Genomic DNA, 26,638 nt, shown 5'->3' with positions numbered 1-26,638 from the left:
AAATTATTAGAGAAAATTGTTTATGTTCAAATCCAAGCATGCATATAGAGAAGGTCATTCCACTACCACAGCATTATCGCAAATGACTGATGAGTGGCTGAAGAGCATGGATGACAGGAGGCCAGTGGGGGCGGTGACTTGGATTTCAGTGCTGTGTTTGATGTTATTGATCATTGTCTGTTGCTTGGTAAACTTAAATGTTATGGCTTTAAATCCACTGCTTTGTTGGATGGAGAGTGACCTGTCCAGGAGAAGACAGAGAGTGTTCTTCAATGGTAGCTATTTGAATAGCAAAGAGTTACAATGTAGGGTTCCTCAGGGCAGTTGCTAAGGACCTCTCCTATATTCTATATTTACAAATGATCTCCCATCAGTATTAGATAAAGCAAGAGGGGTAGTGGTGGTCTAGTGGATAGTGAGTTGGACTTGCGATCGGAAGGTTGTGAGTTCAAATCCCGCCTGAAGCCACACCACTACTAGTGTGCCCTTGGGTAAGGCACTTAGCCCTCAGTTACTCCAGGGGGAATGTCCCTGTAATTCGTAATTGTAAGTCGCTTTGGATAAAAGCGTCTGCTAAATGTCTAAATGTGTCTGCTAAATGTGCTATGACACATCTGCTAAATGTGTCTGCTAAATGTGTCTGCTAAATGTGTCTGCTAAATGTCAAAATTATTAATTATTAGAACAGTGGCTGAGTGGGTTAGTAATAAGAAACTAGTGCTGAATATCTCTAAAACAAAATGTATGGTGTTTGGGTCTAGACATATGCTGGTCAGGAATCCTCAACTCAAGCGTATCACTTGGTGGAAAGCCAGTAGAACAAGTTAAAAAGACCAAGCTACTTGGCATTGTGCTAGATGCTAAACTTACATGGACTGAACATATTGATAATATTGCAACTAAAATGGGTAAGAGCATTGCCGTAACAAGGAAATGTTCTAAGTATGTAACATCAGACACTCTGAACCAAGTGATTCAAGCTTTAGTTTTGTCACACCTTGAGTACTGCTCACTCATTTGGTCATCTGCAGCTAAGAAAGATCTAAGAAAACTCTAAATCGCTCAAAACAAAGCTGCTATTCTGTAGAAGATAGATTACAATCCAGTCTTCTGATCTTTTTCAGGAATGTCATAAATGACAAGAAACCACAGTACTTTTCTGACCAAGTAGTGTATATCAGAAATGAACTAATAACTATCTGACCAGACAGGCCATGTCTACATGCCGAAATGCATTGAGTTGCTGCCACATGATTGGCTGATTGAATTAACGAGCAGTTGAAAAGGTGTACCTAATGAAGTGGCCGGTGAGTGTATTTCATTAGCTTACGTTCACGATGCGACCAAAAACGGTGAACAAACGATAATGACTAAGGAAGGGAAGGGACATAAAGCAGTTACACACAGGTGCAGGTGATACGTTTGTGATACGCAAACACAGTGGCATAGTGGCTGGCTGGGACACACCTAGGGACCGCACTAGGGAGTGTGACCCCCATCCGTAACACACACACACACACACACACACACACACACACACATACACGATCAGGCCAAGAAGATTGTTGTTGGGACAATACTGGTTGTTTACTTTACATTAGAAATGCTTTGGTTGTATTGTTGCATAAGGATTCAACTACTTCTGTCTTTTTTTAAATTTTGCTGCAAATATTTATTTTTTATTTTTTTATGAATGGAGGGGTTTTTTCTCTCAAAATGTCTTAATTTATACTTTTTTGTTTGTTACAGGCTGATCCTGATGTGTGGAATTGGATGCTGAGGCTTGAAGATCATGGAACCTGGTGAGAAGAAGACAGAATTTCACACAAAATCCCTCACACACACACACACACACACACACACACACACACACACAGACACACAGACACACACACACACACACACACACACACACACAGACACACACACACACACACACACACAGACACACATACACACACACACACACACACACATACACACATACCTACCTACACACATACACACACACACACACACAAACACACACACACACACACACACAAACACACACACACACACACACACACACACACACACACACACACACTGACAGGACAAAGTGTGTGAAGCAGGAAGCAGCTTTAAGGAGGACAGCTCCCCCTCCTACTGTCCTATTCCCATTCCCAGGGTCAGGAATCATCTGCGTTTTGGGAAGTGGCTGCTCCAGTGACGACACATTCTATTTGCGATGTGCAGACTTCATTTTATTTCTCTCTTGGAGAGTGGATCTTTTAATTAAGTTTTGTTTACTGTGTACTGTAAATCTGTGTTTTGGTTTAACGTGTGTAGACATTACTGTAAGCTCTCGATATAAGCCTTTAAATGTATAATTAAAAGGTTTTATTACTTGTAAGATATATGACCAGACAACAACATTGTGTTGTCAGTGTAAAAAAAATGTGTAAAATTGTTTTTTTAAATGGTTAGTATGACTGGTCTTCTCATCTACGAGATGCTAAAGATGTGCTATGGGCAGTTCATAGAGAGACTGCACGGAGCCTATCAGGCGTTGTCCACCTATCAGCAACCACTGTGTATTGTAGGGGGCTGTGCTGGGCTAAGCTTGGCAGACGCTTCCAGCCTTTCCTCCCCTGGCTGAAAACAAGCATCAGCAGTCCCGGCCGTTCCATATCTGTCTTGGACAGGAAGCCAGGTGCACTGTGAACTAAGAGACATTATTCACTATGGCCTCAAACGGTTGCAAAATGTTAAAACTATTTAGATCCCCCATGGAGTGTTTTGTGCCTTGTTCCGTCCCTTACTGGTGATGTGGGTATACTGTGTGATACTCACTGGTGATCAAACAATTCACCGGGGGACTGTGCATACTGTATATTATCATTTGATGTAACTGTAAACTTGCATTGTAAAAAAAAAAAAATCCAAAGCCCTTACACTTAAATCTTGTTTCATTCTTGCCGTTTATGATCAACCTATTAGTTTTGTCTTCATGGTTATGGGCTGAGATGTAGTTTTAATGTAGAATGTTGAGAATCATTTTTATTATCATTATAATGTGAGTGTCCTCGTCAGCCAAAAAACGTATACCTTCATATTGCGATGAATTGCGATATAGCCGCACTATCTGTCATAGCTATATGATATGATAAGTATTTGATAACACTGTACACGATTCTTGTTGTTAGGAAACAACAGCTGGAGGGTTAGAGAAATCGACCAAAACGAAAGTATCTTTACTTCATTTGCATTTATTCATTTGATGCTATTACAATAAAATATATTTAAAGAAGAAAAAAGCGTTTTGGTAGATTTATCTGAGATTTTTTTTGAATCTGCTTAAAGACATACTGTAACAAAGTAGAACATCACAAAAATTCAAGGAATGATGACTTCAACAGATCTTATCACATCACCAAAACAACCAAGACGGTCACCTCACAGAAGCAAAAAGTAAATTTAAAATAAAACGAAGCGAAAAGAGAAGCGAAAGCAACATCGACATAGAACCGATTTCACAATATAAGCGTTTTGAACCCCAAACAAATAAAGGAAAATAGAAAGAAAAGTCTGTCTACATTGAAACATAATCTGCTCTTAACAGCTCACTGTGTTGTTTTTCGTTCAGTTTCACAAATATAAATACACTGTACAAGAGAGAGTCACGGAGGACGCTCATTTCAATTACAAAACCTTGGTCAATATATTCACAGGTCAGGGTTATTAAGGCAGGTGTATTGATTGTCTACAATAAGTTCCAACAGTCAACCCTGCCAAGTCAGTGAAATAAGAGAGGATTCACATATTAAAGTCAATGGTGACATATTGACTTTAATATGTTTGTTTGGGTGTTACATTTTTCGTTTCTTTTCCATTTCTCACTTTAGAGTACTTTATTGTCTGTACAGTATGTGCCTCACACAAAAACATTTCCTGACATTCTAACATAGCAGTTGAGTGCATGGTCTCCTTACAAGTGTATACAGACATTGTATTTTTTATTTATTTTGAGTCTTCCATTTACCTTGGGGAAAAAGATATTCTATATTGCCAGATGTGTGTTTTCCTTCACTGGGTGACAATAAAAGGTCTGGGTTTTTTTCCATAGTCCCCCCTGATCTAGCCTTGACCTGCCTGTTGCCAGGGCAGAGGGCTGGCTCCTCGGTGAACACTGAACCAATACGACTCCTTTTTTTGCATGTCTATTTCATAAGAGATTGCTTTCTTTGTTCATTTTCTTCCTCTGTTCACACATGGTGATGTGTCTCTTTCTAGGCCTCTCCTCCTCCTCCTCTTCTCATCTGTGATGGCTGCTGCCAGGGATGGCTTCCTTACATTCTCTCTCCCACACATTAGAACTACATTCACAGCTCTGTTTCTCTTTCTTGTGCTCTCTCTTTCTCCCTCTCTCCCTCCCCCCCCCCCTTTTCTCTCTCTCTCTCTCTCTCTCTCTCTCTCTCTCTCTCTCTCTCTCTCTCTCTCTCTCTCACCCTCTCTGCCTCTCCCTGTATCAAACTTTCCCAAACAAATCTCTCATCGCTAAAACCTAAAAAGGAGTCACTGACTACGATTACACTGAATACAATGTGCTGTTGCCATTCCTGTAAACACTTGTGGCTTTAATATATTAGTATCATCTAAATAGATAGAACTAAATTATATTGAACATGATAATAACTTTTCACATATCAAATGTTTGGTAATGTTGGTGACTGTCGATAAAAGAACAAGTGCTCAATTAAAAGTAGTGCCAGACCTATGAATAGGCAGGTCAAACCCGTTTTGATGATTTCTGGGAAATAACATTTAAACTGTTAAACCATGATATATTTTGGTACTTAACAATAGCATTTGCATCAATAAACAAATATAAATCTCAAACTCACTCAAAAACTACCATTTATATCCTTAAAATAATGATTTTGATTTCACGCTACGCTTCCTGTTTTCCCTTTCGCCGGGTCAGTTGCCCATTTTCAATACAGCGGTTTTTGTTGTTCAACTGTTCAGTCATTTCGACAATATAGATCAAAATCTATAGATATATATACAGTAAAATTAATAGACTTCAAATATGGTGCCCATATCATGTGTGATTAGTTTCCATTTATGTTAAACAAGTACCCGAAAACCGCTAACGCCATAAAAAGCTTTTTTACAACCTAGCGGCGGAGGTTGGAATTCCGAGTGAAGCCATCTCGTTGAAATGAATGGAAAACTTTGATACTATTTATCAAGCTATGTTATCATCTCCTTTCACGAGTATTTGTTCCAATATGGCCATTTAAGTTAGTCATGATCTCTTATATCTCAATATAAGTCAATATAAGTCATAGTATGAATGGTGTGGTCTTACAGTTCATCTGTTCATAGAAAATCTGGAATGTAAGACAGAGCATGGGCATCTCTCCATAAGTGGATCCTGCACTGCTTTAGATATTCAACACAGGTCAAAGTAACATTAACATGGACTGTACAGTATCATAACATTGCTTGCTCTGTTCACTTTATAACCATGTACACATTAAGATAACTGTCAAACCATGAGACTATGAATTCTGCTGCTTTGAGAGTCCATTCCCTGTTGAGACACACACTCACACGCACTCACACGCGTGCACACACACACACACACACATCCACCAGTCCTAGAGAAGTGTGCGTCTCTAGGTTCGGTTAGGAGACCAAGAACACAAATGACTCACAGACAATGCATACAGACATTCTCTCTACACTCTTTACGGTCATATACTGTATACCCTCTTCTGTATGCAGTCTGTGTGATGAAACACACACACACACACACACACACACACATACACAGAGCAGTCTAGCTCATACACAGGCCCTCTTGGCGTGCAGCATCTCGATGAGCAGGTTGTTGCAGGGCACCTCCCCGCTCAGGTGCATGTAGCACAGGTAGTCCTCTGCCTGGGTGCTGAGGGCTCGTAGCTCAGGCAGACGCAGCACCAGTTGGCCAAACTTGTCCAGGAACTGGGGGTATGTGCACATGGTATACTCCAGCAGAGCCCCATTCACCTGCTCCTGAACCCCCTCCACAAACTGCTGGTTCTCCAGCAGTTTCACATCTACAGAGAGAGAGAGAGAGGTCGGGAGTCAATGGCGTTGTTTTAAGGTAACCCACTTATGTATATCACTGTATATGGGAGATTGATTGGCCATTTAAAAAATGTATCCTAAATTAAATTGTTAGCAATTTAGGAAATCGAATGAGATGAGGTTTGATCATACTGTCATTTATGTCTCGAAAGTGTGTGTGTGTGTGTGTGTGTGTGTGTGTGTGTGTGTGTGTGTGTGTGTGTGTGTGTGTGTGTGTGTGTGTGTGTGTGTGTGTGTTAGCATGTGTAACAATAGCTAGGCTTCTAATGGACCTCTATTCTGAATCCCTGCCAGAAGTGGCATTCACACAGTAATTACATATTTTGAATAATCTTTTCAAACTAAACCATTTAGGGGCAACTAAAATGCTGCCAATAAACCTGACTCATTGATTGAGAGAGAGCGAGAGAATGAAACAGCCAGCAGTGATGGCAAATATTTTCTGCCTGTCACGAGTGCTCTTATGACTCAAAAGCCTTTTGTTCCCAGCTTGCTGGCGCTAAATAGCAATCGCTTCAGGGAATCTGGGCCAGCGAAGTCTATAGCCTCCATATGCAGTAGCCACTACATGAATGTCAGTCAGACTATCAAATGATAGACCCATCCATTATGGCTCTATTGAGTGCTATTAGGGGACAATGGTAGCGGTTGTCGTCTTTGTTAATATTGCCTTTTGACAAGCCCCTAAATTTAATTAAGTGAGTTTACCTGAGAAGAAAAGATTCGTTTAGACAACAGTGGTAACCTTCTGGATAAATAGACATACATCCATGGATGTGACATTTCCTTTTAAGATGTTTGCACTCAAAAATCTATGTTTTCTGCCAAGGGACCATGCCGGTTCAACAGAGAATTGTAACCGTCACGTCAACCAAAACATAGTCCTATTTCTATAATGAAGGCCTTTGCAAAGCAAATGTTTTTGACCAATAAGTGTGGAGGACAGGAATAATCAGTATTTTCTTTACTATTGCTCCTCTATTCTCTTATACTATGTGGTAAACCAGGGGAGGCTGGCGGAGTTAGAAATCGGAGGACAGGCTCATTGTAATGCATGGAATAGAATGAGGAATAGTATCAATACCATTCCTTATTCCATTCCATGCATTACAATGAGCCCGTCCTCCAATTTCTACCTCCGACAGCCTCCCCTGTCAGGTAAACTGTATCCTTATTAAATGTCCTAAGAGATCATAAGAGGGCCACTCACTGGGGTTGAAGAGGAGGAGGAACTTGAGGCAGGCGATCTCTCTCCTGTCCACCTGGAGAGCCTGCAGCCTCCCAGCCACCTCCTGTCCCCTCTGGACCAGGCCTGACAGAGTCACCCCTGCCTGGGCCATTATGGACAACAGCTCAATCTGGAAAACAACATCAGAGTGCAGTTTTATGTACAGGGTTTGTATGATGTTGGTACTGTATGACGGTACATCAGTGGACTGCAACCCAACAGCAGGGGCCGCACACCACTTTCGAAATGAATGTGCAGACTGGGAATGCCATTTTGACACTATAATTCCCACAGTGCAGTAATTAGGTGGAATAGCATTGCTGAGCCCATCTTTCTCCCTTTCCCATAAACCCATGGGGTAGATAAAGATGCACTGTTTTCCACTGCTGTCAATATGACTAGCAAAATAATTCCCTGAAAACAAGATGAAAAAATTAAAACAAGCAGCCATCTTTTCAGTCTCCTCCCCAAACCAGGGACTCTGTTACGGGCTGAAGACAAGCTGAAGACCATCAGCTCATTTTGTTTTTTCCTGTTCTGTTTTTTAGATCTCTAAACACGGCCAAATGTGGAAAAAAAACAAGAGCAGGCATCTGTGTGGCTCATCATTTGGTCAGAGAGAAGTGCTTAGCTCACAGATAATGGTGAAGCATGTACTTATTTATTTGTATGCACTGTATATATATATCTTCATATTGTATTTCAATATAAATTACTGTTACACAGTGTTATAGTACATTGTTCTAAATGCATTACTGCTCTATCGAACAATTAGTAGTTGTGTGTATTTATATCAACTACCATAGTAATTGCTTTGTTTTAATATAGTATAGGCTACTTATAACTGTTATGGCCTAAAAAATATATGTATATGTGGCAGTGTGGTTTTGCGTATGTACTGTATAAGCATTTACATTTTACATTTACATTTTTGGCATTTAGCAGACGCCTTTATCCAAAGCGACAGGAAAAAGTAATCTATGCTCAGGCCTGGGGCCATTGGCAGTCGTCATGCTAGAAGAAGGACGATTTTTTTTGGGACACTGGGGAAACAACACAGAGGGGTAGTAGATGTCTCATCATCATGGTTGTTGAAGCTTACCTCCTGGCCTGTCACCAGCAGTAGGCTCTCATCCTTTCCATGCTGCACTTGTCTGAAGACATGATCCAGGACCAGCAGTTCAGACCAGCAGTTATGGAGCAGTTTCATCTGATCTCCCACCTTAGAGAAGACACATACAGAACAGGTCACCTCAAACCAATTCCAAACACGAGGGCAAACATTGAGGTGCTGGGGCACCCATTTCGCTTCAAATCCAATGTCAAATGAAACACCCTAAACTGATATTACAATCTCAAGCTAGCATCAATCTCACACCATCCTAAAACCCACCGACCATTATGGGATAGTGTAGTCCCACCTGAAACACACACATGGACAGATAAATGGGCCGACTATAAAAGAGCAGAGAGGAAGATGAGGGTCCTTGTGCCGTATTTCCAGCGTCTGGGGCTGGTGTCAGTGTGTCGCGTCTCATCACGGTGTATTTACGAGCCTCAGAGATGACCTCTCCCACCTCCTCACCTCTCCCTGTCCTCAGTCACCCACCCCCCCCCAGCCCACTCCCATTACACCAGACGGGTGTGTGTGTGTGTGTGTGTGTGTGTGTGTGTGTGTGTGTGTGTGTGTGTGTGTGTGTGTGTGCGCGTGTGTGCACGCACTCGTGTGCGTGTGTGTGTGTGTGTGTGTGTGTCAGATGGGGGGTAGAGGGCCCCTCCTCACTGCCTGCACATATTACTCTCTGAGCCGAAGGACGACTCAGTCAGTAATTCTGCAGCGGGTGACACACAGAGTGTTGCTGTAGCCCCCTAATAGCGTTGTCCCAGGCCTGGACACACATTCATCTGGCATGGGGGATGACAGAATTATTATCTCTTGAATGAAACTATATATCTGTCCAGCAGTGAAGTCCAATCTGTCTCCCCGAGCTACTACGCCACACGCACACACACACACACACACACACACAACGTCTTGATTCATCGGGGGGAGGAAGGGTGGGTAGGGGGGGATGGTGGTGGTGGGGGTGCATGGGAGGAAGCTAAAGGGCTCAGCGACCTACTGTACTTCCTCTCGAGGAGGAATCGGCACACACACGGACACTGGCAGAGAAAACTCATGCAGCCTCACAAACTACACACACACACACGCACGCACGCACACACACGTACACACACACCAATGGATGTCATCTTCTGTTATCATTTATTGTGACCAAAGTGCCTTTGAGTCCAATACAGCTGAGCCATCAGATGGGACTATAGCATAACATCACACTGCAGCGGGTCTTTCTTCTTCTCACAATACAAAGAGAAATACAGAAAAATCTGTGTTACACTTTCATCATCCCTGCTTCTACCAGGGTCGATCAGCAAAATAAATCGAATCTGCAACCTTTCCTTAACGGTCCTTGGTCATGCAGTACAGTACATGCTACAGCCTACAGCTATGAGTCCTCGAGCAAAACACAGGCAGTCTGGTGCAAACATACAGTGTAGTGGTACATTTTTGAAGCTGATAGCTTCATTTTCCTCTTGCACTTCTGAACAATGAAGGCCAGAATGCTGGGCTGTGCCGGACTAACATTCCCGTGTTATCGGCGGTATGGAATGTAATTAGCCAGAGTTAAATAGCTCTTTTATGCAGGAGGCTCTCTTGGTAAATGTGGACTGCTTTGTTCTCCTACACTGTTCATGTCTCCAACCTCACCACTAGTTGCAAGGATACATCACCAAGGATACATCAGAGATGCATAACATGATTGAAAATCTGTTGAATGGCGCCTTCACGAAATCCATTGTGCTGTGAATGTTGCTTGAACTACTGGGAACTGAGCAATGCATCAAAGCCATCCCCCAATTGATATGTCAACAGGAACGATATGATTTGACAATCCATCAATCCATCAATCAATCAATCTATGAGATGGTTGAGCCTCATCCCTATTGGCACTGCTATGCAGAGTAATACTGCCTTGGAGAGAACAGTACTACTCTCCAAAACAGTACTACCGGTACTACACTGTTTTATGTATTTTATTGAATGTTTTCTGTTTTCTGTATTGAATGTTTTCTGCCCTAACTGAGCTGTTTGACAACAAAATTTCCCCATTGGGGACAATAAAGGTTTTCAATCAATCAATCAATCAGACAACTGGAATTTGAACCGGAATGGTCTTTATGGTTGTACAGGAGAGCAGTATACTGCCCTACAAAGCCAGTACCTGCAGAAAATGAAGGCAGAACTATTTCATGGTTGTACACTGACTAACTATGTGATAACAATCCTTATTCATATCCACCCATCTCTCTTTTTTCACTTTCATCATTTTGGCAGTTATTGCACTTTACAGGGCAGTATAAATGTAATGTCAAGACCGTCTGCCTCTCCTAAAATAACAATCTTGCACGAGTGTGAGGGGAAGCCAGCCTACTGTATCCCCCCCTTTGACAGTCTATACAGAGATACCATGTTCCTGCTTTACTCAGGGAGGGCAGCATACTGTATCTCCTCATCCACACAATGGACTCATTGTTTCTGAGGTAAGGCTACGGGAGAAACAGAAACAGAAATAGGCTGACAACGTTGATTCTAAATAAGCACAAGTATAACAATTCTAACCTCGGATACATCGTTCTACTGCTTCGCGTAACAAGTCGCAAACAATTCTCTAGCATGAACACGTGACATTTTGCAATATCATCGGACAGTTTTCATCGACACAAGCATGACTCCTCAGTCTCACAGCTATCTGTAGCATGGACCCACTGTGGAGGGTACAACAACATTATTGATTTCTCTCTTCTCCGGGGCTGGGGCTGGAATTTGACTGTACCCATAACTCATGCAGTGTACAGTACAGTACAGCAAGCACAACTCAATTACACCACTGAGTCGACAAAGAGACAGAGTGAAGGCCCTATCTGCCTCGGACAGTGATGCAGCTCAAACCGCCCCCCCCCCGCCCCCCGAGGGAGATGGACGGGGGTTATTGTGTCACCTCAACCGCTGCTCTGGTTGAGCGCCTCGTTGAGGAACATGAGCCAGTCAGAAACGATGACAGCCATCTGTCATCATACACAGAGGACAAACACATCACGAGACCTTCAGTCCCTCATTGCCGGGCACGAATACAGTGATGATCCAGTCAGTTGAATGACAATAAAGATATCAAATGAACTGAAATGATAAACCAATGTTTCTTGTATGTTAAACCAATAAACCAATGTTTCTTGCTATAATAGGGTTATCATGACCATGTCATGTTGTGTCGTCTTACTCATGTAAATCTCAGCTGGTGTCTGTGGTGTGTTTGAGAGGGTTTTACCTTCAGCTCTTTAAAGAAGATGCAGCTACGGGCCCACTCCACGATGGAGAAGAGAGTCTGGTCGGCCATGCGACACATAAGGCTGAAGGTGCTGAGCTTCTCCAGACGGCCTCGGCCATTCTGCTCCTGCTGCAGGTGCGCCACTATCTTACTCTGCACAGCCAGCTCGTCGGGGTCACAGCGCAGCAGCTCCAGCACCAGGGGAGGCAGGCTGGGGGGCTGAGGGGATCCTGTGGGGTACACGTCTGGGAAGGGGTACCCCACCAGAGACTCTGGGGAGCTTGTGTAGTGGTCAGGGTACTCAGACTTGATGGCCCTGCTGGGGAATGACGTGTACTGGTACTGGGGGGGCAAGGGTACGTGGGACTGCATGGCCACACCGAGGGAGGGGGGTCCGTAGAGGTTGGACTCGTAGTCTGTGGAGGTGATGGAGGTTGGGGTGGAGGAGGGCAGGAGGCCTTTGGAGATGGTGGGGAGGCTGTGTAGGGTGCTAGTGAAGCAGTAGTCAGTCTGTATGGGGGAGCCCTGTGGAGGAGCCGACTCCAGCTTGAAGCCGGTGGAACGTATCAAAGCCTTCTTCTGTTGCTTCATGGCTCTGTCCCGCTTGTACATGGGGCCAAACTTATTCCTGCCCCCACGCATGCGGTCCGCACGCACCGCTGTCACAGGGAAAGAAACTGAGTTGAAACACTATGTATTCACTATCATCATGTGAATTGTGTTGCAACTGAATCTTCACCTGGATTTAAAGATTTGATAGCCTATACTACCTTGTGATATGATATGATATTTTGCTAAAATGCCACTCATTCATCTCTACATTCTCTATTGGGAGAGAATCACGCTTGTATCTGTCATTGAAAATACAGCAAAAACAAGTGCACAGTTTAAAAATTCCTAATTTAGTCAGGAATGTGTTTGGCAGTATGCTGAAGCAATTTCTGGAAATAGCATGCAAAGAAACAAGCAGGGTAACTCATAGGCCTATATTAGTATATCTTTTTTTCTCTTTCTCACGGTAACCGTGCTTATGTAAATAGATCCCTCCTCGGTCGTCTTATCCGTTGAGGCAGAGTTTTATCAGCAAGTCAAGAATGTGTCATTTGTCCGCGCGGAAACAGGTGCTTTTTCGCATTACAGCCTGGGAATCAATTGCGCTGTATCCCCGAATCGCCTGAGACCATATGGACACTCATGCAGAACAATAAAGTACTATAACGTATTCATTTACTATTTAATTGGGATTCAAACTAGAACTGTCACTATAGCAGGAAACATTAAATCGTCTTCTGTATTTTAATCAAGGCCTAAGATAACGGTATGCAATAGGCAAATAAAGCAGATGCTCGAAATAAACATAATGCTTTATTAAAAAAGCATATTGTATTTACAGTATGCTTTTTTAAACACCAGTGTGCAAAGGTGATTTGATAAATGTACATGTTATTCTAATTGCATGTGATACAGTAATAATATAGCCTACGCAAAAAGGCATATTTTCTGATAGTGAAGTAAAATGTTTTGGGCAGTAAAACTAAAGAATGAAATTAACAGGACAATACCTTCTAATCTCATACCAACATTTAGGCATTTCTGGAATCGACAAAATGGACATCTCTTCCGTTGTGTTTTGTCTATTTTGCACTCCTGGTTTTCTGCGCAAGTATACCTCTTGTTATTCTGGACTGTCCTCTTGAAGAAACCCTGCAAGAAATATATATATATATTAGGCCAACACTTAGCAGTACTCCATAACACAGACAAACAGAGAATATGAGATATAGAATAATTCTATTCAGATATACCTTACAACTTTCACAGGTAAGTAGTCCGTAATGGTATCCAGAGACCTTGTCTCCACAAACAGGACACATTTCTTCCAAATCATCGTCATACGTGTAGTCCATTACCTTCAAATTGACGCCTGTTTAGCAAATAAAATCAGTGGTTAATTAGAAAGTATGTGCATGGAACAAAGATGTCACCGGTTAATTAATTCCAGGAACAATAATGATGATACATTCTCCTAGAACAAATTTAAACTTCTGAACTGCTGTAAAGTTACGCTTGACAAGTGCAAACATAACAGATTCACAGCTGTAAAATAGATCGAACCTTAAATCAAACCTTAAAATAAAAATCATACAATTAAACCTTAAATCAAACTTTTCAAAAAACGAAAAACAATAAATTGTTGATATTGTCAGTCAGCAATCAGTAAAGAAGTATAGGCTACAGAAACAAATGAATTACAAATAATAATTTCTATTGAACGTGATAACTTGTATTAGCGTGTTTTACATTAGCAGATTGACAATATTTTACATTTCATAGGCAAAATAAGATGAGTTGTAATTCCGTAGTAAATATGATGCCAACATCTAAATCAAATCTAAATTGATAATCTAATTAATTCATTAATTAGATTTAGCAAATATCTCATTTATTAGAGATATTCTACATTGTATCAACATGTTAAAGGGAGACATATTCAAAATGATAATGAGCCCAATATAGCGAAAATGATTGCGATCATTACCTTTAGCCTATGCTCCTCCTGTACTCAGGTTGTAATGATGTTTATTCCGATGTATTAATCACGAAATGGTCCCGAAGACAGAATCACGCGTTTTATAATTCCCACACAGCGCACAATCCATGCACGATTCAGCTGTAGCCAACACCTTCAGGTGTCTCTCTTTACTACCCCCAGACTCACGCGCACGTCCCTCTCCTCAAGGCTCTCACCTCCTATTGGGAAGATGGCCAATGAGCGACGGATGCAACCCCCTGACTCCAGAAAACAGCCTATGCGCGGTATGCTCTTTCTTTAACGCTTTAATCGGCGACATTAAACGTTGAGATGTCATCTGGATTATGCAGTGAAGCAACACGGTGTGTCGGGGAAACGGGGATAACTGGAGGCATGTCGTTTTATTGTTAATAGGCTGTTATTATCATGAATTATCTCATTATCATCATCGTAATTATTATAGTTTCATTATTATTGTTATTAGTAGTAGTAGTATTAGGCTAGTAGTAGTATTACTAGTAAAAGTAGTATTGTTTTTATTATTGTTATTATTATTGTTATTATTATTATTGTTATTAGTAGAAGCAGTAATGTTACTAGCGTTTTAGCTTCCTTGTTGTTCTTATTAACCTATTATTGTACATTATCAGCAGTATTATAATCTAATATATGTTAATTTTTATTTTTAACATATTGATATTCATCCTACCGTGTGACAAAATATTAACTACAGGTTATATTTCTGACAATATCTATGGGTCTAAGTAAACAAAACAAAATCATATTAGACGATATTTTTTCTCACACTTCTTTTTTCATTGTAAGGATATTTCTCATATGTAACTAAAATACAATAAATTATTATTTAAAAACTCTTGGAAGAAAACTCAAAGGCCGTATCAACAATCACATTTAACAGAGGGCGTTTGGCCTATTAACTCAATTACAATTAGTAGATTAGCCTATATTTTGTCTGTGATTACCGTTTTGGTTTCTTTTTGTGTGTAAACTACTACCTAAAATGTTATAATTTGATGGCTTGATCACGTTGACATGCTATTTCTGTTTTTGAGAATAATCTGTAGATGTAAAATAGTCCATTATGTAAACTACTCAGGGGCATCCTACATTTTGTATCAAACATTTAGGTGTAAACCCTTACGCGCACAAAAACATATTATTTTAGAGCTCTAAAGAAAAAGTAAAACCAAAAGTAAAGTTTGCAACATGAAATACGTCGGACGAATGGTGATTTATTATCGAATTTATATTCCTCCAGTTGCCTACAGTAGACTTAGTAGGCTACTGTAACGTCAGCTATTTTATAGCACAATTCAGTTAACCCTGCAAATGAACTGAACATCTTTCATTTAAATTAATTCGATCTGGTTATAGTACATAATTATTTCGCATGTCTGAATATGTTCGATAGGGAAATGTTTACTATTAAAGAATAGGCTATGTGCACAACAGGCTTGAGCTCCCACTGAAACCACTTGTCTGTAAAGATGGTATGGATGGAACATTGAGAATATTCTTCACATACAAAAATATAGCGGATTACTTGTCGACTTACCTTGAGACTTGTCTCCCAACATTTGATGACCTAAACCTAGACGTTGACGATAATAGAGCCTATCTAAATATGTTGCAAACCCCTGGAGAGACCTATACAAATCCGAATGTAGAACTAGGCTATACTATTAACCATATGAATGTTTAGGCTAATGGTGATCTCCACGAGTAAATGCAGTTCCCCTGCCTCTATCTTTACTCTTCTTTCTTTATCAAATTGCACCAAAAAAAGTTACAAAAGTTCTTATTGGTCATTGGTGTCATGTGACGGAGGACGGAGCCAGTGATGCGGTGTTTCTGTGGTTCAAGCATGAATAAGGGGTGATAACGGAGATGCGCATAACGGTGCCTGTCTGCGCGTTGGCGAGGGTATCATCCCTTTTACACCTTCAGACCAATTAGTAGTCTAATCAACATATCACTGACCAATATAAAAAAATATGCATGTATGAATAGTGTTTTGACACTATTAGGGTTTACCTGTTATAAAGCTATATGGATGGAATGCATTCAAATAGCCTACGCTTTAGACATTTCTCATATTCTCCTCAATTTCTCTGTACTCTAATTATTCAAATAGATATTTGAATAGATGACTCCAGTTCCTTGTCCCTGCATATTTCAGACATTTCACAATGCACGTTATGGGCTTTTTGGCTTTTCTGGGCAGCTTTCTGTTTAAATCTGAGCACTTTTCTAGGGCTTTAGTTTCTATTGGAACATGTTTATGTCCTTGAGCACTGTTTCATATCAGATGTATTGGGCATGGCAGTGTAATTGTTTTCATATTTGGCCATATTTCTTGCATACTATACAATATTGTCTTGAGCCAAACAAAACCAGTGCATCCCCTTTCATGGAGCAATGAAGGTCACAAAACACCCTTGTCAATCAAGAGATAAGACACACAATTGTCAATTTCCAAATTCTGACATTGTACCATCTTGTAAATTCCACTTCAACCCGTTTTACTCAATTGTCTCTAAAGTACTCAGCGTGTAAAACTCAAGGTTTTACTCAGCTTCATTTGATTGCACCTGAGTTCTAAGATGCATGTTATAAAAAAATCTACCACTTCTGAAGATTGTGTGTGACTGAGTGGTGGACAATTTGTATTGTGAACATTGGTTGAGGTCTTGAGGGGATTCATTGTGACGTCATATTCTTAAGATATGGATTTTTTTTTTGTAATAAAAGGCCAAGCGGATTGTGCTGGAGTGGGCTCCCTATTTGAAGGACAAGGAGGAGACGGTCGATTGTACCGTTCATTTTAACACACATAAAAGCTCATGACACATGTGGCAAAAATATTGCAAGTCTTCTGCCGGGTGTTCTAGGTTGTATCACTCTGTCTGCATAGCTGGAGCAATACAAAATGCCACGGTATTCCTTTTTGAATTCCTGTCAGGAATTCCTGTTTGCTTCTTTCTCCATTCTAGCTATTGTTTATACTAATGGAAGTCAGAGGACAGCTATATTCTTTCCTTTTTCATTACAGCATGCCAATAATTCAATTCATTCCTCATTACTGCAAAGCAGTACAATATCAACTCAGATTGGTCACAATATCTGTAATACAACATAGCGGCATTACCTCCAAGAGACTGTTCATCTTAACACTGGCTGACTGAGGAGCCAGTCACCCACCTATCAATCAGTTTAACCCCCACTGGATCCTATACTGCTCTGACCTCACTGAACTGAAGGAGTCTAGCGTAGGGCAGTGTCTCTGCAAGGTCTCCGATTAGGCTATCTACACATCCGTTTATTAGAGTGGAGGGGCACAGGACAAACACCCAGCCTCCAGTCCACAGGCTGGACGAGGACGAGGAGGGCCTGACACCAGGGCAGGCCTCCTGTCAATGAATCACACACATACAGCCTATCTGCTGTTTGTCTCCACCATGCATTTGTTTTGCAAGTGTGCTGTGGCTACAGGTCAATGGAGCCCCAGCGTCAGATGAGCTCTGTCTCTGTCTCGCAGATATATTTCCACAATAAATAAAGACCAGGATCGAGGCTTGGATGTTGTTTTGACTTCATCAGTTATATTTTGCTCATTGTGCCCTCCTCAGCTATTTTCTGCTAAAGCCAGCAGAATCTCGGGGATAAAGTGATAGCATAACAATCTCTCTGGGTTAAAGTTGCCCATGCTTGTGTTAATCTTTTGAACATTTTTGGTCAGTTGCAATGTATTTGATGTATTTATGAATATATCACTCTGTTTTATGTATTCATCAATTATTTAGTTGAAACCAATCAATAATAATAATAATACAAGTACATTTCTGTACTGAGTTAAAACACAAATCATTTAGACATTGTCTGATGGTCCAGACAACTGAAATTAGGATGGGTATGGGGGTTCAGCTAGATCTTCAATACCCAGCCTCTTTAACAGCTGTAACATCATTAAATAGTGATTGGTTAATGCATCCAAGAGGAGCCATTTGAAAATTGTTGCAAGTATAAATACATCTTAATATATCGTATTTGACAATAAGAAAGCAAGGACAGAGGGACGTTTGCTGAATACCCAGCCTGGCCTTGGGTAAAGAGGACTGCACAAACAAAACAAAACACTTATAAAAAGGACAAATAGATGGTTGGATTACAATAGCATCCTCAGAAGGCAAGAGATGGAAGGGGTTTCCCTTGGTGTCATCCCACAAGGTCAAAGATGACAAATCTATTGCATCCTTTTCTGGGAGGTAATTGCTTTCCACTGGTGTTCGATTTTGGATTCTCTCAATAACTTAAGTAATAACTATGATTATGATAAATGCATATGATCAACACACAGAGAGCAGCGATGCATGTGATGAAATTGGATTAACAAGATTAACTAATTGTAATTACGGAATATCAGACGTATGCCCTCTGCTGGTCTATTCTACACTATGAATTTATTATCTGAGTGAACATTATTGTTGTTGTTTTTAAATCGCCATGCTACAAATATGTTGAAATTAAAGCATTATCAGCAAGGAGGTAAAAATAGAAATTGTGAATGTCAGATAAAACAATACAGTACTTTCCCTGATTGAGACCTGTGAGGCGTACTGTACAGCATCGACAGAGGGAACCAATACATCACGACCACTTCTTGCCTTTGACAGATTCCTGAAATGTAACAGCCGCTTTCCCGTTCCCGTGCTCTTTTGAGAACTTGGCTTTGTGTTCAACAACAATAGAGAAACACTGTAAGTCTCTCACAAGGTTAAACTCAATTGCAACCTTGCATGCACTTAAATATATCCCATTTTTTTGTAGTATGACAAAGCACTTTGTTGTATTACACATTAATGTACATTGCCAACGTAGCACATTTATATTTAGAAGGTTCTTCTGTCCCCTTTACACTTTAAACTATCAGTTCTAGTCTCCGTCTGCAGTCCTTTACATTCAAACCCACCTCACAAATATTCTGATATTAACATTTAGGAGAAAGAGTTTAGATTTGACACTGTATTCAATAAGACAAACTGTGATATTATTTAACATAAATCACAAGAATCTTCTATAAATAGTTTGTATATTATTGGATGAAATATGACATACTGTATAGAACTGTATCAGTCGATTTATCAAAGTTGATTACATTTACACTACAGGTAGCCTAATTAATGATGTTTTGAGATCTTACAGATCAAATTATTGAGTTTATTCATGATTATTTTGTATATTTTTGTTTCAGAGCATGATTAATTAACCTCTCTAACTTGTGAGGCATGTTTCCAAGGTAAAGGCCAAAACTGTTTTATTTTTATTTCAGCTGTTGGTGTAAGATAAATAATAAATAAATGCAGCCTTCACCCCTCTCAAATAATTATCACTCTACAAAATCTGCAAATGTGAGCAACCTACCTACAGTACACATATTAAAGGAGATGCTGTCAGGAATTAATTCAGCTATCATAACCATACTATATCACTGCAGTAGAATGCATTAGCCCAGTTGTCCACAACACAGTCCAGGGCATAGCTTTGAGGAGGGTATGACAAACACCTAATCTTAAAGCACTAATATTATAGCCCATCCTCGCCAAACCTCCTGTAACTGTCCTTGACCAAAACTCTCTTCCCAGAATTTGGAGACAGATCTTAACATACTTAATCGTTTTTGCCTCCAAATTGTTATAAAATCAAAGACAAAACCTTAAACAAACTGACATTTGTTTTCCCTCAATTTCATTTCCTGGCCCTGAGAATCATGGGCATATCACTTTTTGTTTGATATGGGAATTTATTGAAAATGCTGTTGCCATTTATGAGCATGCTCTGGTGTGGAGGGACGGGCGTTAAAGTGATTATCTTGACACGAGCAGATGTTCAAATGTGAGCCACTGCCAGAACCCCATTCACATTCAAGGTTACTACAGCTTGGTAGATATTCATTATGCTTGTGAGATTATACAGTCCAAAGCTCTTTATCCCTAATAAATCTGTGACACTTGACATTTTTACAAAGAATACATCATAGAAAAATGAATTTTAGACATTTTAACGTTTCTCTTGATCGCTTACACCATTTGTATGAAACTGAAGCGCACATGCCCACAGCAATAACATGCCTGAGCACAACAGTAACACTTTCAGCAAAACAGTTCTAATTGCTTTCACACTATTGTTTACCACCTTTTTTTGCAAAAACAGTTAACACAACTCTACCTACAGTAAGACACACATCAATTAAATGTTGACCAACAAAACAGAATTATTATATTATATTATAAAGCTATTTATACCATTATAGTGAATCTCCACTGCATACATGTCAACTCTGATCCCACAACAGTTCAATTAACAATCAATCTGTAATCACAAATTACATTGGTCATCAGTAACATACCAGAAGATAGAAGAGAGAGATTGTCTAGATGTTTTTGTTGGCACTTGTTGTTACTACATGCTTTATTCAGAATATTTGGATTAATTTGATTTATAGTAGATTTATAGCAAGCAATCATCAGAACAGGCGCAGCACTAAAATAAAATAAAATTCTGCTGAGTGAAATTCTTTGTTTTTCACCTTTATTTTCAAATGAAAGTTGTCCAACCTGCAATGGATATTGATGGTTGTACTATGTTGTGCCAAAAAAAACTTAACGATGGATTGAGCTTTTCATTAGATGACAAAGGACACTTTTACAGTAATGCACTGATTTGCTTTTGATGTATAAAGTGTTGAGTTATAATGAATTTTGCAAAAACGTTTTGGGAAATGTGTTAAACTGTTTAGAGGAATGTGTGAACTGTTTTGAGTTGAATACTTGAAGTTGAATACTGTTTCAAGAAATGTCCTCAAGCAAACTCAAAACTAAACACTGTAAAAAAAGAAAAGAAAAAAAAGAATATGAGACCTAAAACGATGTGAATGATTTCCAATGAATCTGTATAACTGTATCCAGTGATTCCAGTCTATGTAACTTTATCCTTATACAAAGCTTAACCACCAGGACAGCATAGATAGAAGGGTTAAGCAGCCTTGACTGTGAAGACCTATCACTGTCCATTTGGCGTTTTTGGCCCGTGTGGTGAGTGTGTCCTCTCTGCCACGCTCCTGGAGCGTGCCTTCGCCAGGTGTGGTCCTCTCCACTCTGTCTCCCCCCTCCCTTCCCCCCTCCTCCCCCTTCTCCCTAGAGAAGCCCTCTCATCTTATTCCCCTTGACCCTGACGCGCTCCAAACCAGCCACCGATAACAGGCCCACCATTCCTCAACCTCCGCCAACTGACACACTTCCAGAGGGGCCTAACCTTGTTCCCTTACATTTCTCTGATGCTTTTGCCATTTCCTCTATGCTCCCGAAAAAGCTCTCTCTCTCTCTCTCTCTCTCTCTCTCTCTCTCTCTCTCTCTCTCTCTCTCTCTCTCTCTCTCTCTCCCTCTGTATGTACAGTATGTCTCCAACCTGCCACATTCATTAAAAAAAATCTCTTTACCTCCTCTCTCTCTCTCTCATTTTAGCCCCACAGATGTGACATGTTTGAGTCAGGCCTTTGAGTGGAGCCTTGACATGTGTTCCTGGAGTGACGTAGATGGGCTTATCCTAGACCACAGGCAAATGTCATAGGGATAGATTATAAGCACACTTACCCTGATAGAGACACATTCAAAACACACTGGGTTCAGGAAAATAACACATATTGCACAATAAAAGCAATATGAATGACAAAATTCCATTGCAATTGCATCATTTTCTTTGACTGGACATTTGGCAAAACAAGTACGGAATATTTCCGAGGTTGTCTTTGCATCTCAATCAAAGCAGTAGCCCTCCCCTGTGCCTGCAGTACTTTGGTCCTCTATCTCAGAGCTTTAACCCTCTGTTTATGAAACCCCTTAGTCTTATCAAAGAGAGAGGATATTGGACATTTGGTTCTGATAAGGGAAACTCAGAGGGTGGCATTCAAGAGCAGCTTCTGCCGCAGTGTGCCAACCAACACCATGTACCGGCAGCAGAGCCAACACATAATTGGGTGATAATGTTTACACAGTGTTTGTTGTAAACACACTGAACTGCATCTACAGTGGCATTTGTTGTGGCACCGCCCTTTTCTCACTCATCAGTGATAGACGCCGATGGTGACATATTATTGGTGAGATCCAGGGGAGGCTGGTGGAGGTAGAAATCGAACGATGGGCTCATTGTAATGCATGGAATGGAATGAGGTCTGTGTTTGATAGTGTACCATTCCTCATTCCATTCCATACATTACAATGAGCCCTCCACCAGTCTCCCCGGGTGAGATCAGCATGATGTGTCTATCTATGATGATCTCTACTAAACAACACAGTATAATCTACTATACTTGTGTGACACACTGCATGCTAATATTACATCGTGCCCTCCATCCCCCTGTATGATAGCTAGCGCTTCACCCAAGGGGATCCACAGCCTTGAGGGGGCTGAGTGTGGAGGTCAGTGGGAGGGGGGGGTGGGCTGGTGTTAGAACAGCCTGTCAAAAGCCCCTCGGTCAGCCTTGAGGAGATAAGTGTTGCCTCCTGGACCCATGGCCCACCCCTGGGCAGGTTCACACATATGATGCAAGCAGCAGCTCCGCTGACAACCATCAATCAACCCTGCTGATAACCTAAATAGGACCGTGTCACTGTTGGTGTGTTTGTGTGTGTGTGTGTGTGTGTGTGCGTGATTTTTGCGAATGTGTTAAACGCTATTGTTTGTGCCTTTCTATTTTTCAATGAATAAAATGAACCTCATAGTCAAGCAGATGAAATGTATTGATATTCCAGCCTATTCTTTCATTTAGTTCCAAAGTCTGAAAAGGCTGTCCATGCATAAAACGTTAGCCTTGGGTTTAGAAAATTACCTAATTATTCATAGCTTTGAAAAGGCTTTTAGAGAGAGGCTTTCAGACACAAGAAGATGCCTAAATTGATTTTCCTTTTCTCAATGGTTGTTGACAAAGACTATGCAAAGAATCTCATACCACATCATCTACGCTTACAGCTGAAGGAGGTGGAAGAACAATGGACGAGGAGTCATCATTTTTATTCTATTTATTTGCAGTAAACCTGCCAGCAAGTGTAATTCCCATGCTACTTCCCTATAGCTTCAGCATTCAACGTTCTCCATCTCTGTCCCTGCTATAGGGATGTACTCTTTTACTGTCTCTGTGTCTGGTATCTCAACGATGTAAATGATTATGACTAATGGAGACACTCTGATCTAGATACAGATCTGCAGATCTCTAAATTGGCATGCAGGAACGGTTTGTTTTTACAATGTGTGTGTGAATGATAGTCTTTCTCAGTTTGCCAAACAAATTAGGGATGGTGCTAGGAGATGGGTCAAGGACACATAGATTAGACACATCCAAAATGTGCTGACCGCTTCCAAATGCCCCAGAGTGTCTGCTTGTCACAAAAGCCCCTAGATGTACATGTCTTGATAAGCTCAGTGCTATCCGATAAAAGTATCAAATAAACAGTTGTTCTGACTGTCACATTTATAACTAATATTAGTAAAAATAATCAAATAAAATAATAGTATAATTATACTATTAATATAATATATGTGACGGCAGCTGGTGAAAGGGGGAACAAGTCGGTAATCTATCCAAATGTTCATACTTTTATTCTGAAAAATGTAATGTAGTCTGCCTTTTGAGGATGTTTTCCAAGAAAATGTTTAATTGAAGTTGGCTTTCAAACTAATCTTGCTTGGTGAGCATGCTAACAATGTAAAGTAGTGTTATAGCTAACTAGGTAGTACTCGTTATTACTCACCGAATCCATTGTATTGCAATATTTTGGGTTGACTAACGAGTGTATCATTGATTTTCAAATGTATTTACATTTCTCAGAATAAAAGTCAGAATATTTGGTCGGTCGCCGACTTGTACCCCCTTTCACCAGCTGCTGTCACATATGACACGGTCTGGTCCATTGGTCCGCAAGTCAGCATCCGATTTAATGTTCAGACTTTTCTTTCGAAAAATGTAAATACATTTCAGCGTTGATTTTCAACAATGACACACTCGCTAGTCAACTAACACAGCTTGTTTTGTGAGCAATGTCAAGTAGTGTTATAGTTAACTAGGTAGCCGTGGGGATTACTCACCAAATCCTTTGCATTGCAGTATTTTGGCTTGACTAGCAAGTTTGTGTTGTGATTTTCAAATGTTATTCCATGTTTCAAAATAAAGTCTGAAAATGTTGATTGGTTGCCGACTTGCGGACCAAATGACCAGACCATGACACATAAGTTCTATTAAATGACACACAACATGACAAAAGTTGAACAGTTGCATAACGTTCACATTTATTTGGTTTCAAGTCCTAACACATTCTAAACATGCTTTTATCACATACGGATCACATTCTTCACAGGTAGTCAAAGTAACAAGAGCAGAGGAGAGAGGTTCTCATAAGGTGGAAGAAAAAACATGAATAGTCAACCCAGTGGTAATGAATGTATGTCATGTGTTTCATTCCCTGAGATATGCTATGATTTCTCTGCTCTTCTACCTAGCATCAAAGTTCCTCATCTTGTGCTCCTTGATGAGGAGCATCCCTAAAATGACATATAACACTGTTAATACCACCTAATGAGTTGTTATAACACTGAATACCAGTCACTGTGTGACAGGCCGACTTCGCATTGATAGATGTTTATTCAACATCCAATCAACAGCAGAGTGGTTGACGTGTCACAGCACTGGCGTTGAGATGGGGTGAGTAAAAGCACGTCAAATACAGAAAATGGCAGTTTGACCAGAATTACATTCTAATTGATAATCACTCACAAGCAGCATTTTAAAATATCAAATACAATACTGATCCTTTAACCCTATCTTTACACTCCACATGTAGATTGTTTAAATCATTATCTTTACAAATCTATCAATATGGTCAAGAAACACAATACACTGTAATATCATCTTGGGTCATGTGATTGAATTGAAATGGTGTACAAAAAATACTGACTCACAAGAGAAACTGTGGAGTATTCATAAAACCTGACCACAGAAAAAGAAACCACATCAACATCACGTGGGCAAAACAATTTATGAATACTCCACCATAAGACATGTTAACACCTATACAGCATAATGAGATTCCCATTGAAATTCTTTAAGGATGGTAATCATCAACAGGGCAGAGTGAAAGAACATCTGACAAATCAAATGAATAGATATACAATAATGTTGTAACTGATATGATCAATCACAGAGGAAGGTCAGAGTGAATGTAAAAGGGCAAAGTGGTCAAACTAAGACCCACTCCCTGTTGACGAGGCTGCAGTTTGACCTGAGGTAGCAGAACAGCTGAGGCAACGTTTTCATGCAAAGTAGGTAACAGCGCTACAATAAATGGGTGTGGTCACTGAATGAAACAAGAGACACAAAGTAACAGGACATTGGTGCGGTGAAACCAATAAATAAGATAAAAAAACATTACCTATGTGAAAGTAAGCAACGTGATGACACAAAAAAAGAGGTAGTTTCAGTATAGAAATTGCAAATGAAATATCCATGGTCTGTAAAAACACATTAGAAAATAAAAAGAATAATAAAGTATTTGTATTACATGTACTTTAAAACATTAGTGTGGCAAGGCTGGTGGCAGTAAGGTAGTGGTGTAATCTTTGGTTTTATGATGATATAATAAAATCATTCTAATGACTAAGCAACAACACTGGACTGGGCTCTCACGCATGTCCCCTAAGAAGTTCTAATCCCTGAGTTTAGGGGTGCCATGCGCTGTAAGCAGCCCAGACCAGAGAATGTGCACGAGCATGAGATGATTACTAAAAAACCAAAAATAAAAAAGTCTCTTCATACTCTCTTCTCCACTTCACTCTCATCTGAGACCCAGAGGGCAGATACTGGTATTGAATAAGCTCAATGTGAAAGAGAGTGTGTGATTCCATTTTATAAGAGTGTTCTGAGTTTTTAAATTGGAAGTAACTAGCTCTATACCTCAGGTTGAAATAACACTGGGTGTACAGCAAAGGCCTTCCATTTTCTTGTTTTCAGCATTCTAAAATGTTTAACAGTTTTCACAGGTGTCTGCATCCTACTACATACATTATTCACCGCAGACATTATCAGAATCATAAAAACAGTAACTGTAAAAGTCATTGTAAAAGTTATCAATCTGTAAATAATCAATTTCAAGGTAAAGCATGGACAAGGGAATGAGTTATTATAATCACGTCCAACATCCAATGACAATAATTCAAAATAAAGCAAATGATAGGGGTCATCTTCACTCCAACAACACAACTCCAACAAAAACATGGAAAAAAAACAAAACATTCACAATAACT

At 40.2% G+C, this 26,638-nt stretch overlaps 1 protein-coding gene across 1 annotated transcript; it reads right to left on the bottom strand.

The window, feature by feature from the left end:
- Positions 1–5,835: 5,835 nt before the first annotated feature.
- Positions 5,836–15,867, bottom strand: LOC308158906 (nuclear receptor subfamily 5 group A member 2-like; the record flags this gene model as incomplete). The annotated part of the gene is made up of 7 exons (XM_080532619.1): positions 5,836–6,089; positions 7,331–7,478; positions 8,451–8,570; positions 11,737–12,395; positions 13,299–13,440; positions 13,542–13,660; positions 15,846–15,867. The coding sequence occupies 7 exons, from the start codon at positions 15,865–15,867 to the stop codon at positions 5,836–5,838; spliced, it is 1,464 nt and encodes a 487-aa protein (XP_080388745.1).
- Between the last annotated feature and the right edge of the window lie 10,771 nt (positions 15,868–26,638).

This window comes from Nansenia antarctica (genome assembly GCF_963989245.1).
Source record: "Nansenia antarctica genome assembly, chromosome: 5".
NCBI classification, from domain to species: domain Eukaryota; kingdom Metazoa; phylum Chordata; class Actinopteri; order Argentiniformes; family Microstomatidae; genus Nansenia; species Nansenia antarctica.
This window is presented reverse-complemented; position numbering and strand designations above follow the sequence as displayed.